Raw genomic sequence first — 22,180 nt, 5'->3', positions numbered from 1 at the left:
TTCTTTCTTTCTTTCTTTCTTTCTTTCTGTCTTTCTTTCTGTCTGTCTGTCTGTCTTTCTTTTTGAGACAGGGTCTTACTATGTAGCTCTGGTTACCCTGGAACTCTATATGTAGATCAGGCTGCCCTTATACTCTCAGACTCACAGAGATCCGCTTGCTTCTGCCACTAAGTGTTGAGATCAAAGGCATGTACCACCATGCTGGTTTAAATTACTTTTTCTGAGACAGGGTCTCTGTGTGTAGCCCTGGCTGTCCTGGAGCTTGCTCTGTAGACCAGGCTGGCCTCTGAACTCACAAAGATCCACCTGCCTGTACCACTACTGCCCGGCTCTTAAATTTATTTTAAAGTTTACTTTGGTATGTGTTTATACGTGTACATATCTGTGGGTCTGCATGTGCATATGTAGGCCAGAGTTTAATGTTGAGTGTCTTTTCAATTGCTTTTCACCTTATTTTTGAAGTGAGCCTGGAGCTAATTTGACTTGGCTGCTGGCCATCAAGTCCTATGGTCCTCCTGCCCCTGTCTCCCCAGGACTGGGATCGCAAGCATACACTACACCAGGCGTTTATGTGCATTCTGGGGACCCAACTTAGATAGCAACAGTGGTGATAAAGATGTTCTGTGGCCAAGAAAGAAAAGTAACTCCACAGGGATTGTTTTGTGTTTCTGTTGTATTCTTGGCTCAGCAGTATAGTTTAAGAATGTAGCCTTGTGTAGGCTACACAGTGAGTCCTAGGACAGCCAGGGCTACGTAGAGAGGCCTTGTCTCAAAGTAATACAGTAAGTACTTAGCAAGGGGAATTAGACAGCTTCATTTTATTTTATTTTTTAAAAGATTTATTTATTAATTATATATACAATGTTCTGCCTGCATGGCTGCCCACCAGAAGAGGGCATCAAATCTTATTATAGATGGTTATGAGCCACTGTGTGGTGCAGGGAATTGAACTCAGGACTCTAGATGAGTAGCCAAAGTTCTTAATCTCTGAGCCGTCTCTCCAGCCCCAGCTTTAAAACTTTCTTTTTTTTTTTTGGTTTATAGCTCTGGCTATCCTGGAACTTGATATGTAGACCATACTGGCCATGAGTCCACTGCCTCTGTCTCCTAAGTCCTGGGGTAAAAGACATGTGCCACCATGCCCTCTTATTTATTATCTTTATTTTCATTACCATGTTTTGCAGAGTGAGTGGTCAGATCTAGGATGTTTGTATGCTAGCTGCTGACTGGAGTCCAGCTCACTTAGTACCCTCTATCCCACCAATGGTGGTTGTTTGTTTTGTTTTGCTTATGGTAGGAATATGACAGTATTTGAAAGCTATAATCTACCACACTAGATGTATTTATATTTTATAGTGATGTTTTCCTAAGAATATTTACAGTGTAGCTGGAGAGTTTGCACAGTGGTTACAAACACTTGTTGCTCTTATAGAGAACTCATATAGCCAGGCGTGCTGGTACACGCCTTTAATCTCAGGGAGCAGAGGCAGGCAGATTGCTATGAGTTTGAGGCTAGCCTGGTCCTACAAAGCCAGTCCAGGACAGCCAAGATAACATAGAGAAATAAAAAAACAAACCAAAACAAAACAAAAAACCCAAACAAAACAACAACAACAAAAACTTGTTTTAGGTCATAAGGCCAATAATTTACCACTGTCCTTTTTTTGTTTTTGTTTTTTCCTTTTTAAAAAAAAATTATTAATTTATTCAGATTATATCTTAATGGTTATCCCATCACTTGTTCTTCCTGTTCCTCCCTCCCTTCCACTTCATCCTATTCCCTCCCCTAGGTCTATGACCGAGGGGGACCTCCTCCCCCACTATATGGTCATAGGCCATCAAGTCTCATCTTGGAAGCCTGCTTATCCTTACTCTGAGTGCTACCAGCCCTCCCCACCATGGGGAAGTGGTCAAATATGGGGCACCAGAGTTCATGTCAGAGTCAATCCCTGCTCGCCACACAAACTGTGGAGAATGTCCTGTCCATTGGCTAGATCAGAGTAGGGGTTCAAAGTTTACTGCTCGTATTTCCCTTGGTTGGTGCTGTAGTTTGAGCAGATACCCCTGGGCCCAGATCTGCCTATCATGATGTTCTTCTTGTAGGTCTCTAGGACCCTCTGGATCCTTCTATTTCCCCATTCTCCTATATTCTCTTACCTAGAGTCCCAATAGGATGTCCTCTCATCTATCTCAATCTCCTGGTAAGTGAAGACTTTCATGGGACATGCCTTTTGGGTTAGTGTCCAATTATAAGTGAGTATATACCATGTGAGTCTTTCTGCTTCTGGTTAACTCACTCAGTATGATTGTTTCTAGTTCCATTCATTTGTCCACAAATGGATTTCCTTGTTTTTAATAGCTGAGTAGTATTCCATGGTGTAAAAGTACCACAGTTTCTTTATCCATTCTTCAACTGAGGGACATTTAGGCTGTTTCCAGGTTCTAGCTATTATGAATAAGGCTGCAATGAACATGGTTGAGCATATGTCCTTGTTGTGTGGAGGAGTGTCTCCTGGGTATATTCCAAGGAGTGGAATGGCTGGGTCTTGAGGAAGCCCTATTCCCAGTTTTCTGAGATAGCACCAGATAGTTTTCCAAAGTGGTTGTACTAGTTTGCATTCCCACCAGCAATGAAGGAGTGTTCCTCTCTCCCCACATCCTCACTAGCGTGTGGTGTCACTTGAGTTTTTTATCTTAGCCATTCTGATGGCTGTAAGATGGAATCTCAGAGTCATTTTGATTTGCATTTCTCTGATGATTAAAGACGTTAAACATTTCTTTAAGTGTTTCTCAGCCATTCGATATCAAGACAGGGTTTCACTGTGTAGGCCTGGCTGTCCTAGAATTCAGTCTGTAGACCAGTCTGGCCTTGAACTCACAGAGATCTGCCTGCCTCTGTTTCCTGAGTGTTGGGGTTAAAGATGTTTACTACCACCACCTGACTACTTTTTTTTTAAGTGCAGTATTTATGTTTTTTGAGGGGGACCTATAAATAATTTATAACTCACAGTTTGATGTTCACTAGACTACACACAGAGGTAATGGGTCCCTGCATTTAGATAGTAATAGTGGCAGAATAAAAACCTCAAGATTTTACAAATCAGAAATTTGTTAGTACTGGTGCAAGGATTCCATGAGAACATGGTTTATTCTGTGTGGATGAAGAACTCACAAGAAACACGCCTACATTTGAATATTTAAAAACAACAGACAAACATCTTCATAAAACTGAGAGTCTGGTAAAGAAGTAAAGAAGTAAAAATGGCTCAATGGTTAAGAACACTGTCTGATCTTTCAGAGGCCCTGAGTTCAGTTCTTAGCAGCCGCTCACTCACTCGAGATAGGGTCTAACTATGTAGCTGACCAGGCTGACCTGCCTCTGACTCCTGAGTGCAGGGCTTAAAGGCTAATGCGGCACCACACTCAGCTTCCTTTCTTTTTTAATGTTGATTTTTCTTTGTTTATAATACTAATGTTGATTTCTACTATTTACTGGACACCCCCCCCCCCCGAAGATTTATTTATTATGTATAAGTATTCTGCCTGCAAGTATGCCTGATGGCCAGAAGAGGGCACCAGATCTCATTGTAGGTGGTTGCTAAGAATTGAACTTAGCATCTCTGGAAGAGCAGCTAGTGTACTTAACGTCTGAGCCATCTCTCCAGCCCTGCTTCATTTCTTTAGCAGACTGTCAGCTTTACGAGGGGGTGTCAGGGTCCGCAGTTGGGCCTGACATAGTTGGTACAGTAGACACTTAATAAATACCTGTACTGAATGCGACCTCCTCAACCAAACAGCTTAGCTCATTGTTCTGCCATTTGTTTATTTGCTTTTCTACCTGGCGTTCACTGAGCAGCCTGGCTGGCCTGGGCTTCTCTCTGTATAGACCACGTTGACCTTGCACTCACCAGCTTTCCCTGTTACCTTCTAAGTGCTGTGATCATACTGGCCTGATACCACTTTTTAAAAAAGATTTAATATTTTAAAAATTATGTGTATGTTTGTGTTTCTGTGTGTAGGTGAGTATGTGCACATGCATGTGGATGCCTGCAGAGGCCAGAGGCGTCAGATCCCCTACAGCTGGAGTTTGGTCAGTTGTGAGCTACCAGTGTGCATACTGGTAACAGAACTCAGGTCCTCTGCAGCAGCAGTCAGTGTACAGTCTTGACTGCTAAGCCATCTCTTCAGCCCTATGCTACTAATGTTTACCCAAACTGGGCTCCGTTTCCCTCTTGAAGTTGTGGAACCATAAGACCCTTTAGTGACTTGAATAGGAAATCATCTGTTCTAGCTGTTGGGGGCTGAGAGCTTATAACTAGATGTAAAATACATGAAGGTTAGGCTAAAAAAAAAGGGGGGGGGGGGAGAGATGAGTCTTTTCCCGGTTGTGGATGAAGTTGTTTTCATTTCCTGTTCTTACCCAGTGGTTGTCACAGAGCTGGGTTGGGTGGCCATTCAGCATTTAGATGGATTATGCTGAAGTTAGCGGTTATCTGGCAGTATTTCTGGTGGCTACTTGCGACCCGCCCAGCTTTGATTGCGCCTACTTGAAGAACAACCTTTGCTTGCTGGTGTCCTGCCCTCAGAAATAGAGTGTTTCGCAGTATATAGAATTCAGCGAGAAAGTACGTGACTGTGGCACTGTAACAAATTGTGCCTTAAATATATCTCACATTTTAATCACATTTAAATATTACTTTGGGAGCTGGGCATGGTGGCACATGCCTGTAATCCCAGCACTCGGGAGACAGAGGTAGGCGGATCGCTGTGAGTTCAAGGCCAGCCTGGTCTACAATGCGAGTCCAGGACGGCCAAGACAACAGAGAAACCCTGTCTCGAAAAACCAAAATACATACATACATACATACATACATACATACATACTACTTTGGAGCTGGGAATGTGGCTCACTGGTCCTGGGGTCAATTCCTTGATACTGAGGTGGGAGGTCACTTAGCCTTTCGTTTCATTCTGCTTCTATTTCCCCACAGTTTTTTGAGCTAAACCAAGGTCCCATCTCCTTCAAAAGGATCACACTTTGATCACACTTTGCTCTCTTAGCTATCTCTTCCCGTTGACTCTCCTAACATTTAATTTGCAGTGTACATGCTGATCAACTTATTCTTTTTCATATGCACATGTCTTATCACTTCAAGTCCCCTATAACCGTGTGTGAGCAGGCAAGTGCTTCCTTCCCTCTTCCTTTGCTTTCCTGTTTACTGAGTGTTAGAGGTTAAGGAGCCTTGCAGAAGACTCTGCTGGTGACTTTAGGGCCTGCAAAATATGTACAAGTTTTTTGCTAGAAATAAATTTGCATTTAAGTAGAAAAGATGAAAAAATAACATTTATGGAGTACTTTAAATGTACATGAATAAACAAAAAGCTGTATAAAGCACTGCAGGATTTCACCCATATTTCATTAGAAGTGTGTACAAAGGATACTCTTTAGTTTTCATTGAGCTTACAGTTCAGTGCGTGTGTGCGCAGAAATAACCTGGCTATAGATGCAGGAGCTAGAGAGTCAATTCAGTGACTCTGAGCATTTGCTGCCCTCCAGAGGGCTCTAGCAACCCTGAGGGAGCCGTTGCCGTCTTCTGATGTCCATGGACACGTGGTGCATGCTAGGGATTGAAGTAAGGACCTAGCACATACGAGGCAAGTACTCTGTTACTAAGCTTACATTTTCGGTTCCTTGATGGTTGAGAAAGCAGGATTTAGTATTTCTTATTTCTGTGAGGTAAGATATTTATGTAGCCCATGATGACCTTAAAACCTCTGTGTAGGGTGTGGGAGGAGTAGCTTAGTGGTTAAGAGCTCTGACTGCACTTCTAGAACACCCAGGATCAACTTCAGCTCACATGGTAGCTCACAACCATCCATAACCCCAGTTCTAGGGGATCTGATACCCTCTTCTGACCTTCCCAGGCACCAGGCACAACAGACATACATTCAGGCAAAATACTCATAAAGTAAAAATACACAAAATAAAATAAGTATTTTTTAAAAAGCTGTATGTAGCTGAATCTATCCTTAGACCCTCCTACTCCTCTTGCCTCCCCCTCCCAGGTTGTAGGACTGTATACAAGTGCCATCACATGTGGAAACCCAGTTCTCAGTACTTGCCTTACATAGCCCTCAGTGTATCAGAACCAGGCAAGTAAGCATATAGCATACTACGTAGTATTTATTTATTTATTTTATTTTGGTTTTCCAAGACAGGGTTTCTCTGTGTAGCCCTGGCTGTTCTAGATTCACTTTGTAGAGCAGGCTGGCCTCAAACTCAGCAATCTGCCTGCCTCTGCCTCCTAAGTGCTAGGATTCAAGGCGTGCGCCACCATGCCTGGCTACTACGTAGTATTTATATGCTGTGATGGGAGAGGATACACAAGTGCTTGGGAGTTAAGAGGCTCTTGAGACTTCCAGTCTAAGACCTCTCTTACCTTGAAAAAATTAGTTGTTACTTTTGCCTTTTTAATAATTAAAAACAAACAAACAAACAAACAAAAAAAGCAGCAACAGCCCCTGACGAACCTGGATGCCATGGGAAAATGTTTTAAAAAAATACCTACCCTGAAACCAGATTGCTAAATTAGGATATTGTGGGAATATATGTGATGCCTAGGGAATTGAAGGGCTCAAGGTCCAGAGATGGAAGCATTAAGTTGTTTTGTGTGACTGCATCAAAGGAGTGGTGTCAGAAAGGAGAGGATGAGACCAGAGGCGCCCTGGGTCACTCAGGGCTCTCTAAAATATTTAAATTTTATAACCTAGGACAGAGCTAGGCTTTGGCACAGGGCTCATTACTCTGGATTTGGTGCTGACTTTGCCTGTTTCAATGTACTTCTCTCGGTGTGAGGATTGTTAGCTGCTTTACAAAGCCGAGGAGAACTGATAACTTCAGTAAGACAAACAACCCCCCCACACACAGACAAATAGAAGAACTCACCTTCTGTTTATTAGTGAATACTCTCTGTGGTCCAGATCCTCCAAGATGGGCTTTCAAGAATGTCTTGTGTGATAAACAGTACTGTTCTAGGTTCAGAGATTCAGTGCAGTTCTAGATGTAAACACAGAATTGATTGAAGGAGGCCTTGTGATTATCTGGGTTAGCTTTAGTTTGGGTGGGGGAAGCGGGGCTTGAGACCAGGTTTCTCTGTGTGGCCCTGGCTGTCCTGGAACTCATTATTTAGACAAGGCTGGCCTTTAACTTAGAGCTCCACCTCCCCCTGCCTCCTGAGTGCTGGGATGGAGGCGTGTGCCGCCACGCCTGGCCTGGTTTAGCCTTTGAGGCAGGAGCTGGCCTGTGCATCCTGGTCAGACTGTTGGCTAGCTCTCAGTCGTCCTTTCTCTCAGGGTTATGTGCAGCCAGGCCTGACTCCTGGGTCCAGTGTAGCCATTCATGAAGATCTTAGTTCCTTGGAAACTCCAGAAAAGACTTTAACAGTTTTGGGCCAACTAGATCTGGATTTGCTTATTTATAGAGGTTGCTTTAAACTAGATTTTAATCATTATCCATGTATTTTTTTTTCTTTGTAGAAAGAAATTCAAGCTATGAGTCAATGCCATCATCCTAATATTGTGTCTTACTACACATCTTTTGTGGTAAAAGACGAGCTATGGCTAGTCATGAAGTTGCTAAGTGGAGGTAAGTAAACTACAGTCGAATGCTAAGTTCCATAAGTTAAAATTTTAATAAAAATTTCCAGCACTCAAGATGCGAAGGCAGGCAGATCACTAGGATCTGCCAGATCAAGGCCAGCCTGAGCTACATATCAAGCTGCAAGCCAGCCTGAGCTACACAGTGAGATCCTGTCCAACAAAATGAGTAAACGTTCTCCTCATCTTGTTAGGTTTTGTGGACATCTTGCATCTGAGGAGATACCGAGAATGCAGTTTCAGTGTAACAAATGCTAGCGTGTAAGTGGTAGGCTCCACACTCCTTCTGGCTGTTAGGCCTCATCTCTCTTAATTTAGTATGCTTTTCTCCCCTTCCTTTCAGGACATAAACTGATGGAAAGACTTTGTCTACTTATGTAGCTTTATTTGACTCTTCCTTTTTGATGGCACACATAATCTGTATGTATTTCTAGCATATTGAGTATTAGAATGAAAACGCAGCTTGATGAAGTTGAGGCTGAATATTTTTGGATCTGTACTGTTGTACATTCCATACCGCATCACATCAGGAAGAGTTTCCTATCTAAATGTGTCTTTAGTGGTTTATTTTGTTAGCTTAAGGTTGTGACAACCCAAGCCTCTCTATGAAAAGTATTTTTCCTTGTAGCTAGCAGAGAATCTGTGAGATAAAACTTTGACACTATTTTCTACATCCCTGTAGGACTTATATTTTATTGTTTTAGCATGCAGTCCTTGTTTAAATCAGTTAATTCATTAGAATTTTTTAAAATTTATTTTTATTTAATGTGCATTGGTGTTTTGCCTGCGTATATGTCTGTGAGAGAGTGTCAGATTCTCTTAAACTGGAGTTACAGACAGTTGTGATCTGCCATGTAGGTGCTGGGAGTTGAACTAGGATCCTCTAGAACAGAAGCCAGCACTCTCAACTGCTGAGCCATCTCTTTAGCCCTAGAAGTTATTTCTGTTATTGCATTATTTCTTCTGTAAAGATAAGCAGACTGTTTTGTTTTGACAGGAACCTTGCCTTATTAACTGGGGCCCTTTAATCTGTAGTATAGTTCCACGAAAAAATGCAGAAGAAAAGGATTGAGGGCAGGCAGGATGGCTCATCTGGTAAAAAACACTTGCTGTAGGTGCAAGCCTCCTGCTTTGCTCGGGGCTCTGGGACCTGTATAAAGGTGGATGAGAGCACTGCTCTACTGCGCCCTCAGACCACATGTGCATGGAGTGTACATGACCACTCCAGTAGCAAATAGACATTCAAATAAAACTTAAGAATTGATTGTTGGCCTGGAAAGAGATGGCTTAGTAGTTAAGAAGACTTGTTTCTTTTGTAGAGGATTGATTTCTATTTCTAGCACCTACGTGATGGCTTACAACCATCCATAACTCCAGTTCCCGGGGATCCAGTGCTTTCTGCCCTCTAGGGGTACCAGGCACGCACATGATACATATTTATACACATAAGCAAAATACACACATAAAACAATACAAAATAACATTTTAAAAATGGTTGTTGAGCTGAGTATGATGGCTAATGCCTGAGCATAGAGGAGGCTCAGGCAGGAAGAGTTCAAGTCTGGGGCAAGCTTAGAATATGTATAGCTGCTTCCTTGCTGTTTGATTCCAGAGGGGTGTGTGTGTGTGTGTGTGTGTGTGTGTGTGTGTGTGTGTGTGTGTGTGTGTGTCTGTGCGCGCGCGCGCGTGCGCACGCATGTGCATTCATTTGTGTGATTGTGTAGGTAAGAGGACAACTTTAATTTTAATTTTTTTATGCCCTGCCTTCCTTGTTTTGAGACACGGTCTCACTGCCCTAGTCTTTGCCAAATGGACTAGCCAGCTGGCCAGCAAACTCCAGCCTTGTCTGTCTCCACTTCCCCAGTGCTGGGATTACAAGAGGGAATCACTACTTCCAGTCCTTTCTCCCACGTGGGTTCTGGGAATCGAGCTCAGGTCCTGCTTGCTTTTTACTGGCTGAGCTGTCTCACAGCCATATCAAGAGTCAGCTGATATTCTAAGAAGTGTTGGTATTTTCTCTGAAGACCAGCATCACAAAGTATAACTTAGATGCTTGCAGTGTCCATTGCTGTGACCTCAGTGCTTTTGGGGCTTGGAAGTATTGTGTGTTATAAATACATCATAATTTTACATTAATATTTCCTGTTTGGACATAATATAAATTCATAAAACTTTTAATATTGTACTTGAATCTGTTTTCTCTTACACAGAAAATCTTGATTTCCCCAGTACTAAAATAATTACATATTTTTTCTTGTACCATATATGTAATATACACAAATACATGGACATTTAGCATGTATAGATTGACCATTTTTATGGCTATGCTATGCATAGTGATATATCTGTTTTTTCCCTTTTGGTAAGGCTTGGGTTTGAGTGAGTAGCAAGAGTGGGAAGACTTGTGAGTGACGGAGCCGCCCGCTCAGCCTTCCCATCCCTATGTTGCTTGCTTGCTTTGTGCATGTGTTTTTGTAAGAGACTGTGAATTTCCATTTTATAGTGTACACTTGCAGAAGAAAGAACCCCAGAGAAACATAAGGTTTAGAATAAAATAGATCTTTCTCTCTAGAAATCGTGTCTCATTGGAGAAGACTGTGTTTGAACTTTTTTCGCTTGTTTGCTGAGAATGCCATTCTGTGTTCCAGAGTGTTCATGAGGATGGCGTAATATCATAGAAATGAAGCCTCTACCACTGTGCTTTCACGTAGGAGGTGCACAAGAAGCTTATTCTAGGAGGAGCCTGCCCTTGCTATTTGATGCTTTCAGCGTAGCCAGAATCACCTTTTTGTTTCAATCCCATTAGTGACACACTGGAGAAACTGGATTGCTTTGTTAAAGGCCCGTTTCATATGATGGTTGCTAACACCAACCACCTTTCAAGATGGTGGCCAAGCATGGTTCTTTTCAGTATGGACAGATATGGGAACATTAGGTAATACTGTATCTTTTGTTATTGATCACCTATAGCATAATTTTCTTTCTTTGTGATTTATAAAAATGTGTAATACAGAGTTTTTCATGTTTTAAAAAAGAATTTCATGATGGATGGGAGTGTCTACTTAATTCTCATCACTTTTATCTCCTCGCCCATCTTCTCTGTGACTTTTATGCACATTAACTGTCTTGTTAAAGGGTTCCTGTTCCTCTGTCTGTGATCCTGATCACAGGCGGGCAGGGTGTGAGAAGGGTTAAAGTATCTTTTAACTTGCTTTTTGTCTCTCCTGGTCTTAGGTTTCCTGAGTCAGTATCTGATTTTCCCAGCTTAGCACTAGGATGCTTTAAAAATATATCCTGGTCATAATTCTTTATGTAATCATGTACCATCTTAATATATCCAGTTTTGAATATTAAAAGTTCTGCATTTTTAGGAAGGTAAAATATTTTACTATTTACTTCCTTATAATATTGCTTTATTATACTATTTACTATACTAAATAGAATAAACCTTTAAACTAAATAGGTATATTAAGCAATACGTGTAAAACAAAAACTAGAGCTATACTCACCACATACATACATACATACATGCATACATACATTTATTTACATTAAGGAATTTTATTCTCATATGTCCAGCATAAGAAAAACACTTTATATTTTTTATTTAAATTAGTTTTTAGTCTAGTCTGTGTAGTGTTGGCATTTATTAGTATTCTCATAAATCTTTAGAAGCATGTTCTATCCAAATATCTGTTTCTGCCATTTACTAGAGTGATGCTTCAGTGTAAGATTTAAAAAAAAAAAAAAAATATATATATATATATATATATATATGTTTATTTATTATGTATATGAGTATGCTTTCTTCATGTACACCAGAAGAGGGCGTTGGATCATAATACAGATGGTTGTGAGCCACCATGTGGGTGCTGGGACTTGAACTCAGGACCTCTGGAAGAGCAGCCAGTGCTCTTAACCTCTGAGCCATCTCTCCAGCCATAAGATCTTAAAAGATCCAGGTAGTTGGGGCCATCAGGTTGTCCTCTGACTTTACTCCACTTGCATACACGATGTTCACACATGCACACACAAATCAAAATGAATCTAAGTGATTAAGAAAAAACTGGAGAAGGAAAATAAGTACCTATACCATTAAACAATTCTGTATAGAAGTACAAACGTCTAATTTAGATATACTTGTCTAGCTAGTAAGGTATGCTGTTTAGAACCTTCCTCATATTTGTCACATTCTGACAGATAGAAGTATGGTTAGGCCCTTCTCCTAGAGGACCCAGTGAAGTATCTGATAATAATGATGATCTCTGCATTGCCGGATGAGCAGTAGTGAGTTCTTAGGTTTTCTGATATCTATTGTCCTATCATGGAATACTGAACTAAACAAACTCTGGGCCCTCTTAAACCTCAGTGGCTCAGAAACATCTTCGTGGGAACAGCTGGTAAGGGATGAGGGCAGAGTTCAGGCCCTGGCTTCAGTCTCCAGCCATGTAAGACAGAGAGAGGGAGAGTAACAGCTATGTTTTTAAGTGAGTTCACTTTTGTTTTTAAAAAGGATCTTTTTATAAAAATGAGGGAAGTACTTGAGGTACCTGTCAGGCTTAATGGGTATCTCAGGTCAGCAGCTGCTACACTTTACTACTTTTTAAAAATCTTTAAAATTTTTTATTTTGATTGGATGTATTTATTTTATGTGTATCTGTGTACCATGTGTATGAAGTGCCCACAGAAGTCGGAAGAGGGCATTGAATTCCCTGGAACTGGAGTGTGAGCCAGCATGTGGGTGCTGGGAACTGAGCCTGGATTCTGCAAGAGCAGCCAGTGCTCTAACCACTGAGCTGTATCTTGTCAATACTATTTTGATAATTAGTAGTGATTTCCTGGGACAGTTGGGCTTGGGGCTGCATTGCTGTTTGATTAATCTGTGCCAAGGCTGTGACGGCACACAGATTGTTTGGGGAATAGAAGAGGTGTGTCTTTAACCTCCTTCTTACAAGATTTGTACTAAATCTTATTTTTCAGTATTTTTTAAAAAAAACATTTTTCAGTATTTTAATTACTTTATTCTAAAACTACTTGAGGTTTATTTATTTTTCTTTTTAAAATTTCTTTTTGAGACAGGTTTTCATATAGTACATGGCTGGCCTCTTTCATCTTGCTGTGTATGAGGATGGCCTGGAGCTCCTGGTCATTTAGTCATCTCTGATGCTGGGGCTACAGAGGCCACCATGCTTGCTTAGGGCATGCATTGCTGGGTTAAACTCGCCTCTCGTCTGCTAGATAAGCACTTTACCAACTAAGCTGCATCCTGGCTGGCAATGCCTGGAGTTTAATGGATAGCTGTCATCAAAGTAGTGCAGGTCTTAAAATGTCCTTTAAAAGGGAACTTCCTGGGTTCATAGTTTGGTAATGACAGTTTATAGCGTCTGGGGAGTCTGCTGTTGTTAATTTGTGGGTGCTTTTGTTTACTAGCTTGCATGTTAAAGTTCAAAAACGTGAGTTTTCTTTGTATAGTATTCCTTGCAAACTGTGGTCAAGACATGGCAGAGCACACACTACTACAACTGTCCCCACACCCCTACCGTGCTTTAATCAAATAGGAAGTCCGGTGATAATCATTAGTCTTTTTGGCTTAGTATGTTTTGCCCTCATGTTTCTTTTACTTGACATCAAAACAAGTTCTAGATAATAATAAATATAATATGATTTAATTGTAATTTTCATTTAATTTCTGTCTATCTGCCTGCCTTTCTCTTTCTCTCTTTTGAGGCAGGATCTCATTGTAGGCAAGGCTGAGCTGGAATGCAGTGTACAGTACAGGCTGGCCTTGAACTGAAGATAGTGTTCTTGCCTCAGCCTTGAACACTATCTTGGGCATAATTGTTAAATGAATACATTTTGTTGATTTTTTTTAAAAAATTCTATCAGGATTTTCCCCATTTTCAGTCTTTATTTTAAAAATTCTCAAAGTTTCAAACATGGAACTTTATTTTCTCACTAAATAGTTTTTGTGGCCTAAGTTTTTCAGAAGAGTGATCATATGGATTCACTGATTGGTCACTTTGCTTCAGGGTTTAAAGTGTGTTTGATAAGCTCAGCAGAGCTGAACTTCTCCCTAGGCCCTCTAGATGACAAGTTTATAAATTCCAGTCTCAAGAAATGGAAAGCTGCCCTGAAATTATGTGCTAGGAAGTATTGTGTGGCATTTAGAACTGCTCTGGCTCCTTATCGCTAGACAGAATAACATGCCTGTTTCCTGCTGAAAGTCCTGTGTGGCAGTGGGGTGGCTTCCAGAGGGGAGAGTTAGGACAATTCTGCTGTCTTCAGTCGGTTCTCCCTTCCCCTTCTCTCTACATGGGGTTGGTGCTGGAACTCTAGGAGCCATTACTTTCTTTTTCCTCTTTTCTTTTAAGGCTGGATTATACTGTATAGCTCTTGCTGGCTAAAACTCAGTGATTGACCTGTCTCTGCCTCCCAGGAGCAGGCGGGGATCACCTTCCATGTTAGTTCTTCAGGCTCTGAAATTGAGATTTCTCTAGTCTGCCTTCTTTCCAAGATCATTGCTACCCATCTTCTATTCTCTTGTGTTATCTAGGCTTAAGGTGCCCTGCTCAGTCTGGAGGGGCAGTTGCCCACAGAGGTCAGGCTTGACTCTCACCTGTGTTCTGCCCCAGAGTCTTCTGTGGACTGTCCCAGAGTCTTCTGTGGACTGTCCCAGAGTCTTCTGTGTTCTGTCCCAGAGTCTTCTGTGGACTGCCCCACAGTCTTCTGTGGACTGTCCCACAGTCTTCTGTGGACTGTCCCAGAGTCTTCTGTTTTCTGCCCCAGAGTCTTCTGTGTTCTGCCCCAGAGTCTTCTGTGTTCTGGCCCAGAGTCTTCTGTGTTCTGCCCCAGAGTCTTCTGTGTTCTGCCCCAGAGTCTTCTGTGGACTGTCCCAGAGAGTCTTCTGTGTTCTGCCCCAGAGTCTTCTGTGTTCTGTCCTAGAGTCTTCTGTGGACTGCCCCAGAGTCTTCTGTGGACTGTCCCAGAGTCTTCTGTGTTCTGCCCCAGAGGAGTCTTCTGTGTTCTGCCCCAGAGGAGTCTTCTGTGTTCTGCCCCAGAGGAGTCTTCTGTGGACTGTCCCAGAGGAGTCTTCTGTGTTCTTCCCCAGAGTCTTCTGTGTTCTTCTCCAGAGTCTTCTGTGTTCTGCCCCAGAGTCTTCTGTGTTCTGCCCCAGAGTCTTCTGTGGACTGCCCCAGAGTCTTCTGTGGACTGCCCCAGAGTCTTCTGTGGACTGCCCCAGAGTCTTCTGTGGACTGCCCCAGAGTCTTCTGTGGACTGCCCCCAGAGTCTTCTGTGGACTATCCCAGAGTCTTCTGTGGACTGCCCCAGAGTCTTCTGTGGACTGTCCCAGAGTCTTCTGTGGACTGTCCCAGAGTCTTCTGTGGACTATCCCAGAGTCGTCTGTGGACTGCCCCAGAGTCTTCTGTGGACTGCCCCAGAGTCTTCTGTGGACTGCCCCAGAGTCTTCTGTGGACTGCCCCAGAGTCTTCTGTGGACTATCCCAGAGTCGTCTGTGGACTGCCCCAGAGTCTTCTGTGGACTGTCCCAGAGTCTTCTGTGGACTGCCCCAGAGTCTTCTGTGGACTGTCCCAGAGTCTTCTGTGGACTGCCCCAGAGTCTTCTGTGGACTGCCCCAGAGTCTTCTGTGGACTATCCCAGAGTCGTCTGTGGACTGCCCCAGAGTCTTCTGTGGACTATCCCAGAGTCTTCTGTGGACTGCCCCAGAGTCTTCTGTGGACTGCCCCAGAGTCTTCTGTGGACTGTCCCAGAGTCTTCTGTGGACTGCCCCAGAGTCTTTTGTGGACTGCCCCAGAGTCTTCTGTGGACTATCCCAGAGTCGTCTGTGGACTGCCCCAGAGTCTTCTGTGGACTGTCCCAGAGAGTCTTCTGTGTTCTGCCCCAGAGTCTTCTGTGTTCTGTCCTAGAGTCTTCTGTGGACTGCCCCAGAGTCTTCTGTGGACTGTCCCAGAGTCTTTTGTGTTCTGCCCCAGAGGAGTCTTCTGTGTTCTGCCCCAGAGGAGTCTTCTGTGTTCTGCCCCAGAGGAGTCTTCTGTGGACTGTCCCAGAGGAGTCTTCTGTGTTCTTCCCCAGAGTCTTCTGTGTTCTTCTCCAGAGTCTTCTGTGTTCTGCCCCAGAGTCTTCTGTGTTCTGCCCCAGAGTCTTCTGTGGACTGCCCCAGAGTCTTCTGTGGACTGCCCCAGAGTCTTCTGTGGACTGCCCCAGAGTCTTCTGTGGACTGCCCAGAGTCTTCTGTGGACTGCCCCAGAGTCTTCTGTGGACTGCCCCAGAGTCTTCTGTGGACTGCCCCAGAGTCGTCTGTGGACTGTCCCAGAGTCGTCTGTGGACTGCCCCAGAGTCTTCTGTGGACTATCCCAGAGTCGTCTGTGGACTGCCCCAGAGTCTTCTGTGGACTGCCCCAGAGTCTTCTGTGGACTATCCCAGAGTCGTCTGTGGACTGCCCCAGAGTCTTCTGTGGACTGTCCCAGAGTCTTCTGTGGACTGCCCCAGAGTCTTCTGTGGACTGTCCCAGAGTCTTCTGTGGACTGCCCCAGAGTCTTCTGTGGACTGCCCCAGAGTCTTCTGTGGACTATCCCAGAGTCGTCTGTGGACTGCCCCAGAGTCTTCTGTGGACTATCCCAGAGTCTTCTGTGGACTATCCCAGAGTCTTCTGTGGACTGCCCCAGAGTCTTCTGTGGACTGCCCCAGAGTCTTCTGTGGACTATCCCAGAGTCTTCTGTGGACTGCCCCAGAGTCTTCTGTGGACTGCCCCAGAGTCTTCTGTGGACTGTCCCAGAGTCTTCTGTGGACTGCCCCAGAGTCTTCTGTGGACTGCCCCAGAGTCTTCTGTGGACTGCCCCAGAGTCTTCTGTGGACTGCCCCAGAGTCTTCTGTGGACTGCCCCAGAGTCTTCTGTGGACTGCCCCAGAGTCTTCTGTGGACTGTCCCAGAGTCTTCTGTGGACTGCCCCAGAGTCTTCTGTGGACTGTCCCAGAGTCTTCTGTGGACTGCCCCAGAGTCTTCTGTGGACTGCCCCAGAGTCTTCTGTGTTCTGCCCCAGGGGCTGCTTAGTCCAGTTCTTGTCTTAGGTAGTTGGGCTGTTGGGCTGCGGCTACTTCTACTACTGTTTTAAATCAGACTTGCTTGAGTCATGGGATTATTTTGTTTGAGAGGGAACTTTTGAGGCCATTTTCTTTTTCATGCAATTCATGCCATCCTTGAGCTCTCTGTGCAACTGAGGGTTATCTGTTTAACTCCCTAACTTCCTGCCTGATTTACGTCATTGGATCTTAAGTGTGTTGGGCAGTGCAGTGTTTTCTTTGTTCTGGGAACTGAGGCGAGGGCACTCGCTCCATGCTGCATCACCATCCTCCTAGATTACTGTTTCCTGTGTGCTTGGAATCAACGTTTTCAGTGAGTTAAGTGAGGGTACTATATTTTTTGGACCATAAGATGCACCTTTTTCTCCCAAAAGTGGTGGTGGTGGTGGGGAGCAGTTAGAGTACACCTTATGGTCTGATTACTATTTTTCTTGTGTTACTGCTCTAAAAATTGGGTGCGTCTTATGGTCAGGTATGTCTTATAGTCTGAAAAATACAGTATGTAGTATAGTAGGTTTTTTTTTGTTTGTGTTTGGTTTTGGTTTTTTGAGACAGCATTTCTCTGTGGTATAGTAGATTTTTAGTGGGATCCAGTGGTTTTATTTTCTTAATTGAAGAAAAATTTTAGAGAGTGTAGGTGGTAAACGGTGCATGTATAGATGACAGTGGGGTCATTTCTATGTATTTTTGTGAGTTTCTGGGAAATTTTTGACTGTAAGTAGTTTTAATTGTCAGTGTTGTGTGGTTTTAACTGCTCCATAGAGTTTGTTCCTCCCGCTCCCTTGTTTAGTAGGAGCAGCATCTTCCATTCTGAGAGGACTTGGATTGATGAGACCTCTGGGCATTACTTCAGGGAGAACGGAAATTGCTTTTATTACCATGTTTACCATTGTCTTACCTGTTTTATTTATGTATTTACTATCCTAGAATTTTAGCCCTTAAATTAACTTGAGTACTGTATTAGTCAGAGTTCTCTAGAGTAACAGAATTTATAGAATAAGGGGATTTACTAGGATGATTTACAGATTGTGGTCCAGCTAATCCAACAGTTGCTGCCTATGAACAGAAGGTCCAAGAGTCCAGTAGGTGTTCAGTCCGATGTCTAGGTGTCTTAGCTGGTCTTCAGTATATGCCAGAATCACAAAGTTGGCTCTGATGCCAGTGAAGGAATGGAGTTGCTAGCAATGCCAAGTGCAAGCTGCAAGGAATGAAACTTCCTTCTCCCATGTCCTTATGTGGTCTTCCAGCAGAAGGGGTGGCCCAGGCTAGAGGTGTGTCTTCCCACCTCAAAGATCTGGATTAGCAAAAATCTCTCATAGGCATGACCCTCCGTTTTGGGGTTTTACTTAATTCTAGATTTAGCAAAATTCACAACCAAGAATAGCCGTAACAACTGCAAATGTAACTTTTACTTTCCATGTGTTTCTTCATTGAGTGACCTATATTTCAGTTGTATTTACCTCCTCAGTTATGAAATGCCAATTGAGTTGAAAACTTCTTTGGCTTGTGATATTTTAGTTTTGAGTATTATTGATTGGTGTGGTTCCCCCAGGGATTCTTTAGAGATGATTGGAAATCCTATACTAACCTTTCCAGGTTCTCATTAGAGACCTAAAGAACACACTGGTATAACATACCATTTGAATATTAATTACTTTCTGTTTTAAGGTGGAAGTTAGAGTTTGAAGCATCATTTGAAGCAAGTATTTCCTCATACTTGCTATTTTTCCTTTCTTTCTTACATAATTTATTTTAATGTAATGTTTTACTGTGCTTTGATTCCAAACTAGATCTGAATGATTGAATGAGTTAAAATTTTTACTGGGCTCTGTTTTCTGTTTTTAGGTTCTGTTTTGGATATTATTAAGCATATTGTGGCAAAGGGGGAGCACAGAAGTGGAGTCCTAGATGAGCCAACCATTGCTACAATCCTCCGAGAAGTCTTAGAGGGTTTGGAATACCTGCATAAGAATGGGCAGATTCACAGGTGAGTGACCGCTTCCCCTCTGTGGGTTGTGCTGGTTGTGCTTTTATATTGAGGACAATTTCTTTCCTTTATGAATTTGTTTTATTTTTGAGCCCTGTGCTTTTTGTATTATTAGTTTCAATTTGTTTTGTTCATTATTAGAGTGTGACTTATACAACCTATAAATATTAAGAAAGTGATAAATGGTTAAAAGAAAAAGGAAAGAGAGAAAACCAACAGCAAGAAAAAAAACAAAACAAAACAAAAAGTAAGCCAGGCATGTCTTTAATACCAGCACTTGAGAGGCAGAGGCAGGTAGATATCTGTGAAGGCTAGTCTGGTCTGCATGCAAGTTTGGGGGCCAGTCAGGTGATATAGTAAGGTCCTGTCTCAAAGAACAAACAAACAAGTACTATGCATTTTAGTAAAACTGGAAAATGAAAAAACAGGGCAATTAAATTTCTGCCAAGAACACAGCCACTGGTAATGTTTGGAATGTTGGTTTTTGTTTTCTTAAGAACTTAGGTATGATATTTATATCATTTTGTCTCTTATTTTTGAAGTGCTAGGAATTGATCTCAGGTTCTGTGCATGCTATGAAAGTATCTTACCACAGACCTATGTGTTTCCAGCCTTAAACAAGCTGGATGCAGTGGTTCATGCCTTAAATCCCAGCACTCAGGAGGCAGAGGCAGGAGAATCTTTGTGAGTTTGAGGCCAGCCTGGTCTACAAAGTGAGTCTAGGCCAGCCAGGGCTTGTTACACAGAGCTTGTCCTTAAAAACAAAGACCCCCTTCCCCCATAGCTTCCCAACCGCCCTTTGCCCCCAATAGTTAAAACCACACCAACTTTGAAAAGTCTTGCTAACTTGCCCAGGCTAAGATTAACTCCTGGTGCCTTTTGTTTTTTCTTTCTTTTTTAAGATTTATTGGTTTATTACTTATACAGTATTTGCCTGCATGTATGCCAGCAGGCCAGAAGAGGGCACCAGATCTCATTACAGATGGTTGTAAGCCACCGTATGGTTGCTGGGAATTGAACTCAGGACCTCTGGAAGAGCAGCCAGTGCTCTTAGCCTCAGAGTCACCTCTGCAGCCCAGCTCCTGGTGGTTTTGCTTTACTTTTCCAAGTACTGGAGTTACGAGTACATACCGCCATGTCCACACTGTCTATTGCTCTTTTCATTTTACTTTAGATCTTAAATATTTTTCCAAATTGCTGAAAAGTTCTTTGTAAAATAGTTTTTTGTTTTTTTTTTTTTTTAATTAAAGCATTAATTTTTTCTATGTATACAGTCAGCACACTCATCCTAGTGCTGCTGCCTGGGAACTGAGTGGTAGACCCTGAATACATGGGTCTATAAGCCCTTTTCCAGACTCCTTGTGTGAGCTGCTGTCTGGTCCAGTGAGGTTGCTATTGCCAGTGGAGATGGAAGGCTTTTCCCTTAAGCACCTTGGCTGCTAGGTAGGGAATAACACACGCAGGTCCTGTAGAGGATTAGAATTTTTGTTTTGTTTTGTTTTGTTTTTTGCTTTTTCAAGACAGGGTTTCTCTGTGCAGCCTTGGCTGTCCTGGACTCGCTTTGTAGACCAGGCTGGCCTCGAACTCACAGCGATCCACCTGCCTCTGCCTCCCGAGTGCTGGGATTAAATGTGTGCGCCACCACTGCCCGCCTGGATTAGAGTTTTTTGATAGCACATTAAGCATTTGTATAAAAGATGCTTCTCAGAGTTTCCTCCTACTTCTCTGTCATTAAACAAACAAACAAACAAGATCATAATTCTAGTGGAATGTGTGTATCTGAGTAAATAACTTTGTAGTCATAAATGCCACGTGTTTTGCTGATTTGTAGCAGACAATATTCAACCATCTTGAATTTAGATACCAGAGAAAAGCATCAGAAACAGTTACAAAGATGTTTCATAGCCCATCAAGGAGAAGGTCTTCCGGGCTTCTCTCTAACCATGATGGAATGTTGATGGGGCCTAGCCTGTGCAGACAGCCATTTTTGTTGTGAATTCATGGGTCATGTTTGGAGTATAATGTTTGACAACACTTTGGCTCTTATATTCTTTCTTCTTCCTCTTTCTGAATTTTCCTTGACTCTTAGAGAGGGTGATGTGGACATCCATATTAAGTTTAAGGTCTCATGGTCATTGATTCTCAGCATTTTGACCATTTAGGAGTTTCTGTATTAACAGTAATCCACTGCAACCAGAAGCTTCTCTGACCAAAGCTCAGAGCACAAATCTATGGGTATAAATAGATATATAGAAGGCAGTTTGACATGTCCATTTCGGCAAGGCCTTTGACTGCACTGTGGGCTTTTGACCAGGTGTGTAGTACCAGGTATGCATTCCTTCTGTGGCGAGGTTATCATACCCAGTCAGAGAGCAGTCACGCCATTTTTATATCAGTTGACATTCCTCGTCTGGCAGGTTGGCATGGAAGCTGAAGAAGTTCATAGCTGAGTAAGACAGTAAGATTGTCATGTTACTTCTTTTTCTGTGTTTTTGTTTACTTTCTGTTGCTCTGATAAATACCATGATCAAAAGCAACTTGAAGTGGGGTGTGGCCTATTAACCTTACAGACCCGTGCATAAACTTTAAGTGGTAGTTGTGAAGGAATGTTGCTTACTGGTTATGTAGCCCAGGCCACCTGCCTAGGCATGGTACCGCCCACAGTGGGCTGGGCCCTCTTATACCAATTAGGAAGTTATAAAATTCCTCATAGACACAGCCATGGGCAATTCTTGGGTTGAGGTTCCTTTTTTCAGTTGACTCTTTGTGTCAAGTTGACACCTGAAGCTAGCCATGACACTTCTCCCAGTAGCCTGTATTAAGTGTTCTGTCACTGTGAACGCGATCCAGCAAGAAGGAGGCTTCCAGCTCAGTTCCAGCTTGATTTCTCTGTGTCCTGCCCAAAATATACGGCATCTTCAGCAATAGAGGTTTTTTTTTAAATGGAAACAAGTCTTTATTAAGTAACTTTTAATATCAGAAAAATAAAACTCTTATAATTCTCTCTACAGCAAATATATAATATCAGTGCTTTGGCACTGAATTTGGATTGCCTGAGTAACAGCTGTCTGGCAAACTGGACATGATGGCGTTCTCTTTTCACAGATCTTATTGGCACATACAATAGAGGTTTTTTAATGTTTATTTTATGTATATGTATGCGTGTCTGCACTTATGCTCTGTGTACGTTCCTGGTGTATGGCAAGGGCCTCATATTCCCTGGAACTGGAGTTAGAAGTACTCGTGAGCCACCTGATTGTGAGTGCTCATGCCCGAACTCGGGTCTTTTGCCAAAAGTAGTGTACATTCTTAACCACGGAACTATTTCTCCAGCCCCTGGCCTTCATTTTGGAAAAGTTTTGCAGACTATTGAGTTCTTGGCTCACAGTTTTTTTGTTTGTTTGCTTGCTTTTTAAATTTAGTGCTTTGAATGTGTCTC

At 42.7% G+C, this 22,180-nt stretch overlaps 1 protein-coding gene across 2 annotated transcripts in view; it reads left to right on the top strand.

The window, feature by feature from the left end:
- Oxsr1 (oxidative stress responsive kinase 1) overlaps positions 1 to 22,180 on the top strand; it is an 81,805-nt gene that overhangs the window by 25,147 nt on the left and 34,478 nt on the right. Inside the window, exons 1-3 of one of the 2 annotated variants that reach the window (XM_051140772.1) lie at positions 7,537 to 7,645; positions 10,463 to 10,591; positions 18,600 to 18,741. In XM_051140772.1, coding sequence (XP_050996729.1) covers positions 10,579 to 10,591; positions 18,600 to 18,741 — 155 coding nt within the window. In that variant the 5' untranslated portion in view covers positions 7,537 to 7,645; positions 10,463 to 10,578. Of the gene's footprint in view, positions 1 to 7,536; positions 7,646 to 10,462; positions 10,592 to 18,599; positions 18,742 to 22,180 lie in introns of those variants that run through there. The other variant, XM_051140771.1, reaches the window with a different exon arrangement.

This window comes from Acomys russatus, chromosome 32 (genome assembly GCF_903995435.1).
Source record: "Acomys russatus chromosome 32, mAcoRus1.1, whole genome shotgun sequence".
Taxonomy (NCBI): Eukaryota; Metazoa; Chordata; class Mammalia; order Rodentia; family Muridae; genus Acomys; species Acomys russatus.
Note: the sequence above shows the minus strand (reverse complement) of the source record. Positions and strands in the feature narration are given on the sequence as shown.